The 7890-nt window shown below is 52.6% G+C and overlaps 1 protein-coding gene across 1 annotated transcript in view; it reads right to left on the reverse strand.

Annotated features, from left to right (window-relative positions):
- Positions 1 to 7890, reverse strand: part of NAGK (N-acetylglucosamine kinase) — a 23649-nt gene continuing 15759 nt past the window's right edge. Inside the window, exons 5-10 of the mRNA XM_015827346.1 lie at positions 7066 to 7176; positions 5644 to 5756; positions 4310 to 4397; positions 3402 to 3499; positions 1622 to 1700; positions 1 to 222 (exon numbers count right to left, since the gene is read on the reverse strand). Of these exons, the coding sequence (XP_015682832.1) occupies positions 32 to 222; positions 1622 to 1700; positions 3402 to 3499; positions 4310 to 4397; positions 5644 to 5756; positions 7066 to 7176 (680 nt within the window). The 3' untranslated portion in view covers positions 1 to 31. The remainder of the gene's footprint in view (positions 223 to 1621; positions 1701 to 3401; positions 3500 to 4309; positions 4398 to 5643; positions 5757 to 7065; positions 7177 to 7890) is intronic.

Raw genomic sequence — 7890 nt, forward strand, 5'->3', positions numbered from 1 at the left:
AGGATGGCCAGGAGCTGCCTGGCGCCCGTCTCTAGGCGAAGGACTGGCTGTAGAAGACGTCCACGTTGGCCGCGTAATCCAGAGGGAGGGGCTGGCCGATGTGCCTGGCCCCCAGGCTGGCCCCCCCCAGGGCCGAGGACTGCTTCAGCTTCAGCAGGCTGAACCGGGAGAAGGCGCCGTGCAGCTGCCGGCTGTGCGCCTGGCCCAGGACCCGGACGAATCCTGGAAGAGGAGAGAGGAGCCAGTGGGCGCTTCCCTTCGGACACCCCCTGCCCCCCCCAAGTGGGGCTTCTGGCCTTGCCCCATCCTCCGTGTGCAGAAAGGAAGGCCACCCCACCCCCCATTGCATTGCCTACAGCAGTGTTTCTCAACCTTGACCATTTTAAGGCATGTGGACTTCAACTCCCAGAATTCCACAGCCAGCGTTGCTGGCTGTGGAATTCTGGGAGTTGAAGTCCACATGCCTTAAAATGGTCAAGGTTGAGAAACACTGGCCTACAGGCAGTCCTCGACTTAACAGCCACCAAGGAGCCCAACATTGCAAATTGCTAAGCGAGACGGCTGAGTTTCGCCCCGTTTTATGACTTTTCTTGCCACAGTCGTTAAGTGGATCACTGCGGGTGTTCAGCTATTGACCCCACCGCCTTCCCCATTGGTCAGAAGGTGGCCAAAGGGGACCGCCCGATCGTGGGACTTGGCCACCGTTGTAAATAGGAATCGATGGCCGAGCGTCTGAATTTTGATCGTTGAGACTACGGGGACGCTGCAACAGTCGTAAGTGTGACACATGGTCCTAAGGCACTTTTTTCAGTGCCATTGTAACTTGGAACAGTCGCTGTTGTAAGTTGAGGACTGCCTGTGCTTCACGGGCGGCCGAGATCTTTTAAGCCCTCCTTTTCATTTGAATCCTCTGTGGCAGGGGTCTCCAACCTTGGCACCTTTAAGACGGGGGGACTACAACTCCCAGAATCCCCCAGCCAGCTTGCTTTAAGACAGGAAGACTACAACTCCCACAATCCCCAGTCAGCATGCTTTAAAATGGGTGGATTTCAGCTCCCAGAATCCTCCAGCCAGCTTGCTTTAAACCGGGAGGACTACAACTCCCAGAATCCCCCAGCCAGCTTGCTTTAAGAGTGGACTACAACTCCCATAATCCTCCAGCCAGCTTGCTTTAAACCGGGAGGACTACAACTCCCAGAATCCCCTAGCCAGCTTGCTTTAAGACGGGTGGACTACAACTCCCATAATCCCCCAGCCAGCTTGCTTTAAGGTGGGTGGACTACAACTCCCACAATCCCATCAGCTTGCTTTAAGGCGGGAAGACTACAACTCCCACAATCCCCAGCCAGCATGCTGTAAGATGGGGGACTACAACTCCCACAGTCCCCCAGCCAGCTTGCTTTAAGACGGGACTACAACTCCCAGAATCCCCCAGCCAACTTGCTTTAAGACAGGCGGACTTCAGCTCCCAGAATCCCCCAGCCAGCCACTTTAACACTGGTGGACTTCAGCTCCCTGGCTGAGGAATTCTGGGAGTTGAAGTCCAGCCGTCTTAAAGAGACCCCTGCTCTGGGGGCACCTGGCCCGGAAGCAGATTCGGCTTAGCCGCCGAGATCCTCACCTTCCCGCATCATCTCCCAGCTCTTCCACACGGATCCGACGCAGACGATGGGCAGCCCCAGGTGCCCTTGCAGCAAGATCTGGAGGGAAAGAAACGCCCGCCAGGGTCCGTGGGTCCCCCGCTGCCCAGGAGGCAGTCCAGGACACGGAGAGCCCTTGGCTTCGGATCACAATTGGGCCCAAAAATTTCCGTTGCTAAGCGAGGCAGTTAACTGAGATTTGCCCCATTGCTAAGTCAGGGATAGGCAACCTTGGCTCTTTTATGACTGGTGGACTTCAACTCCCAGAATTCCTGAGCCAGCCCTGCTGAGGGGAAAGGGAGAGGTTTCCATACTGAGCCATGCTGGCTCAGGAATTCTGGGAGTTGAAGTCCACGAGTCATAAAGTGGCCTAGGCCTAGGCCAGGGATAGGCAACCTTGGCTCTTTTATGACTGGTGGACTTCAACTCCCAGAATTCCTGAGCCAGCCACGCTGAGGGGAAAGGGAGAGGTTTCCAAGCTGAGCCATGCTGGCTCAGGAATTCTGGGAGTTGAAGTCCACCAGTCATAAAAGAGCCAAGGTTGCCTACCTCTGGCCTAGGCCTAGGCCCCTTCATGACTCGTGGACTTCAACTCCCAGAATTCCTGAGCCAGCATGGCTCAGCTTGGACACCTCTCCCTTTCCCCTCAGCGTGGCTGGCTCAGGAATTCTGGGAGTTGAAGTCCACGAGTCATAAAAGAGCCAAGGTTGCCTACCTGTGCTAAGTTAGTAACCCAGTCATTAAGCGGATCTGGCTCCCCCCCATTGACTTTGCTTGTCAGTGGCTCACAAACGGGGACCACATGACCCCGGGACACGTCAAAACCGTCCTAAGTACATGCCAGTTGCCAAGCGGCTGAATTTTAATCGCGTGACCGCGTGGATGCTGCCAAAGTAACTGAAAAACAGTCCCGGGTCACTTTTTCCAGCGCCGTTGTAACTTTGAACGGTCCCTAAAAGAACTTGTAACTTGAGAACTACCTGTACTATAGCCCCACTACTACATGGTTAATAATATACTTAAGACATTAGACAGAGTTTGATGTTGGGCAGAGCGGTGGCAGAAGGGAAGAAACTGGGTCTGGCTGTTTTGGCCTGCCAGGCCCTCTAGCGCCATCTGGAGGGGAGGAGTTGAAACAGACTATGTCCAGGATGGGAGGGGGTCTGCAAGTGTCTTCTCAGCCCCCCCCCTCCTGACCCACACAAGGTTGCAATTGTTTTTTTCCGCAGTCGTAACTATCCACTGGAGTCTGTAGCTTGCAGTGCAAGACGGAACAAATGTCCTTTTTCCTGCTTCCTAAACCAGGGTTTATCAAACAAGCCAGGGGTCCCCAATCCCCGGACTGCAGCCTGTTTGAAACCGGGCTGTGGGAGAAATGGGCACGCACCTGCCACTCATGTGCCCCACCCCATCCCACGCCGGCTCGGGCCTCCGAGCTGGAAAGATTGGGGACCCCTGAAATAAGCCACCATTGGCTGGATTCATACCAGGTGCCAAACCACATTGTGGCTTAGGGCAAAGGAGGAGGAGGTGCTTCCCTCTAGAAGCCAGCTTGGATCCAGATCGGCAAAAGAAGAGCCCCCTTCTTGGGGGGACCCCTGAACCTCACTCTCCCCCTCCCCCAATGATGTTCTAGAGTTAACCTCAATATGGCTTCTTCATAAGCCAAAATTAATTCTGGGAGGTGGGCCAGAGAAAGGAAGCAACCACCGTCCTCAATCCTGCAACTTTTCTGCCACCGTCCATCCTGGGCTAAGTTACCTGGTCAATTTTGGGCAGCACAGCCACGATATGCCGCGCCAGAACTTCTCCAGCCCTGTCGAAAACGTAGCGGCACAGGGGATCCCCAGCCTGGGCGCCTGCATAAGAGACGGGGAACCAGGTTTACCCTTTCATTTCGCCCCTCCCAGACCAGCCCTCTCCAACCTGGGGCGCCCCGGGTCCCTAAGATCGAATCCCCCAGCCAGCATGCTTTACGTTGAGTGGACTTCAACTCCCAGAATCCCCCAGCCAGCATGCTTTAAGACAGGGGTCTTCAAATTTGGCCCTTTTATGATTTGTGGACTTCAACTCCCAGAATTCCTCAGCCAGGCTCTGGGAGTTGAAGTCCACAAGTCATAAAAGGGCCAAGTTTGAAGACCCCTGATTTCAGATGAGTGGACTTCAACTCCCAGAATCCCCCAGCCAGCATGCTTTAAGATGTGTGGACTTCAACTCCCAGAATCCCCCAGCCAGCATGCTTTAAGACGGGTGGACTTCAACTCCCAGAATCCCCCAGCCAGCATGCTTTTAAGATGTGTGGACTTCAACTCCCAGAATCCCCCAGCCAGCATGCTTTAAGATGTGTGGACTTCAACTCCCAGAATCCCCCAGCCAGCATGCTTTAAGTTGAGTGGACTTCAACTCCCAGAATCCCCCAGCCATTTATAGCTGATCGTGCCTGGTGAGGTCTAAATCAGTGTCTCTCAACCTTGCAACTTTTAAGATGGGTGGACTTCAGCTCCCAGAATCCCCCAGCTGCAACCATCTAATACTGAAAGCCCAAACTCTCCCGTGCTGACTTAGCATAGTCCAAGAATTGGATTGAGCATCTGCCTGAGCAGGAATCCCAGAGTTTTTTTTCCTGGCATCCCAAAATGACCCACCCACCCCTAGCGACGTGCCCACACCTTCGGCCAGCTTCTGGCAGAAGCCTGCAAATTTAGACTTCTCAAAGGTCCTGTAGAGGTGAGTCAGAAGCCCCATCCGGTCGGATACCTGTCGGAAAACAGGTGAAAATGTAAAGAAAGAAGAAAACAAACTTATTGGTGTGAAGACAGGACAATGGGACGAGGTCTGAGTGCTGTTAAAACCAGAGACTTGGATTATTTTAATAAACTATGCTGAAGTTAGTTGAGGGTTTACATCAGGAGTAGTCAACCTTGGCTCTTTTATGACTGGTGGACTTCAACTCCCAGAATTCCTGAGCCAGCCATGCTGAGGGGAAAGGGAGAGGTTTCCAAGCTGAGCCGTGCTGGCTCAGGAATTCTGGGAGTTGAAGTCCTCGAGTCATAAAAGAGCCAAGGTTGCCTACCCCTGGCCTAGGCCGCTTTATGACTGGTGGACTTCAACTCCCAGAATTCCTGAGCCAGCCTGGCTCAGCTTGGAAACCTCTCCCTTTCCCCTCAGCATGGCTGGCTCAGGAATTCTGGGAGTTGAAGTCCACCAGTCATAAAAGAGCCAAGGTTGACTACCCCTGGTTTTCATGAACACATATACTTTCCTTTCCTTTCCTTTCCTTTCCTTTCCTTCCTTCCTTCCTTCCTTTCCTTCTTCCTTCCTTCCTTCCTTCCTTCCTTCCTTCCTTTCCTCCCTCCCTTCTCCAACACTGGAAGTTTTTAAGAAGAGACTGGACAGCCACTTGTCTGAAATGGTCTAGGTCTCCTGCTTGAGCAGGGGGCTGGACTAGAAGACCGCCATGGTCCCTTTCATCTGTTATCTATCCTTCCTTCCTTCCTTCCTTCCTTCCTTCCTTCCTTATGCTACCTTGAACACCGTCAAATAACCACAACTGCCTATCCCAAGTGCCTGGGAAGGACTCGACAGGTGGATAAAAATGCCAAATCTAATCTGAACATCTGGCTGTGTGGCCAAACCTCATAATCCTGAATTGTACACTGAGTTGCAAAGTGGTTTTGTCTCTGGCGTTAGAGATTAGCCTCCAGAAGTGCTCAGAAGCTTCCAAGTCTTTCCTTGGAGCACAGAGACCCTACAGGGGGGTCCCCACCCCAATGCCTGTGTCCCCCGGAGTCGGAAGCAGAGTAAGAGGTAGGTCCAGCGGTTCCTTGAGCATCTCTTAGCCGGAATGCCTCCTCACGAGCCCCACAGCACAGCATCACCTTTGGGACATCTACAGCCTTCCCAATGGGAGACTTCCTGCTCTCCCCCTCCCACAGACGCAAGTCCCCCCTCCCCAAAAGAGGGCGAGGGTGAAGATCTGGTTCGGGGTGGACCAGTTGCTTACCTGGAAGTAGTCAAACATGGCCTGCTTGACGTAGCCGATGTCATGTGGTGGGACCTCCAGGTTGTCCAGGCCATCAAACACCATCTTCACAGCCTGGTGGGCAATCCAGTAAGCTGCCAGACAGCAAAAGGGAGGGTCAGTCTGGGGACTGGACTCCGCTTTGATCCCCCATCCATACATCCATACATAAAACCCAGTGCTCCAAATTCTTCAGCTCTGACTGGAGGGTGGGGAATGGAAGGATTTATATATTTATATTGTGGTGGGAGTTAGTTAGGCATTAGTTGGTAAGGCCACACTTGGAATACGGCATCCAGTTTTGGTCACCACGATGTAAAAAAGATGTTGAGACTCTAGAAAGAGTACAGAGAAGAGCAACAAAGAGGATCAGGGGACTGGAGGCTAAAACATATAAGGAACAGTTGCTGGAATTGGGCATGTCTAGTTTAAGGAAGAGAAGGACGAGGGGGGACAGGATAGCTGTCTTCCAGTATCTCAGGGGCTGCCCCCCAAAAGAGGGAGTCAAGCTCTTCTCCAAAGCCCCTGAAGGCAGGACAAGAAGCTACCGATGGAAACTAATCAAGGAGAGAAGCAACCTAGAACTAAGGAGAAACTTCCTGACAGTTAGAACAATTAACCAGTGGAACGACCTGCCTCCAGAAGCGGTGAATGCTCCAACACTGGAAGTTTTTAAGAAGAGACTGGACAGCCATTTGTCTGAAATGGTATATAGGGTTTCCTGCCTGAACAGGGGATTGGACTAGATGACCGCCAAGGTCCCTTCCAACTTTATTATTATTATTATTATAACAATAGTGTTCTAGTGTGTGAATTCAGAGCTTGAAATAAGAGATGATAAGAATTGGCGGGTGAGACAACAGGAGGGAAAGCCTGCGTTTCAAGCGAATCGGAGAATGTGATTTGTGACTGTTAATTGGAGGAGGGAATTGTGCTTTGAGACTAAGGAAGGAATTCAGATTTTGGCTTCCACCATGTACCTGCCGACGCCGTGCAACTCAAATAAAGATTCTTTAAGGTAAACAATGCCTCGAAGTTCTTTGAAGAGTTTCACCTGTCGGAACCATGACCTATAGATTGATATTTATCAATCCTTCCCTTCCCCACCGTCCAGTCAGAGCTGGAGAAGCTCCTGGGATGAGAAGTGAAAGGTCTTCAAAGAAAAACAAGGAAGTCCAGGTGCCTCCAGAAAATGGGACATCAAGAGAGAGGTGGCCAGGATTACAGGATCCAGCCTCCCGGAGAAAGCTGGATATTGGAGAAGTTCTCAAGAAGTTCTCTGTAGGCCCAAAGAGGACTTGTCCACTGTGAAATTCTGGCCATGTCAGAGAACAAGGATAGGGCTTGCAATCTCCTGCAGCCGCCTGCAAGCTTATCCATTAGGAAGATCCTGCTTTCTCTCACCTGATCCTTCATCCCCCATCATGTGGCCCCATCCTCCACAGCTGATCTGAGAGCCATCAGGGTTGATCAGCTTGCAGTTGGAGCCGGTTCCCGAGATAAGCACCACTCCACCTGGAAAGAAATGACTGTCAAGAACAGGGGTAGGCAACCTTGGCTCTTTTATGACTGGTGGACTTCAACTCCCAGAATTCCTGAGCCAGCCATGCTGAGGGGAAAGGGAGAGGTTTCCAAGCTGAGCCAGGCCGGCTCAGGAATTCTGGGAGTTGAAGTCCACAAGTCATAAAGCGGCCTAGGGCTAGGCCAGAAGTAGGCAAGCTTGGCTCTTTTATGACTGGTGGACTTCAACTCCCAGAATTCCTGAGCCAGCCATGCTGAGGGGAAAGGAAGAGGTTTCCAAGCTGAGCCAGGCTGGCTCAGGAATTCTGGGAGTTGAAGTCCACGAGTCATAAAAGAGCCAAGGTTGCCTACCCCTGGTCAAGGGGGTCAGGACCGCCATCTTGCTACTCTACGCATTGCTTGCTGGCAGTCCGCCCTGCTTCCACGGGAGGGAGAGCTGTGGGGTGGGATTAAGGAGGGGGTCTGCGTGTGGGAGGAGTCAAAACGACGCATCGTCCCGTCCCGGGAGAGCCGCTGCCCGTTCCAGAGTCACCCACTACGGGATGCAGAACCAATCAGCTGGCGAAGACGGGGACCGTTACCCCCAAAATATCAGCTGCCCCTAGACTTATCTACCGCTTTACGTTCCTTTCCAGCCCTCTCTAAGCGGTTCTCAGAGTCGGGATCTCACCCCCAACCATCTGGGTCCTCATTTTACCGACCTGGGAA

The sequence above is a fragment of the Protobothrops mucrosquamatus genome, unplaced genomic scaffold (genome assembly GCF_001527695.2).
Source record: "Protobothrops mucrosquamatus isolate PMUCROS unplaced genomic scaffold, P.Mucros_1.0 scaffold3630, whole genome shotgun sequence".
In the NCBI taxonomy this organism is placed as follows: Eukaryota; Metazoa; Chordata; class Lepidosauria; order Squamata; family Viperidae; genus Protobothrops; species Protobothrops mucrosquamatus.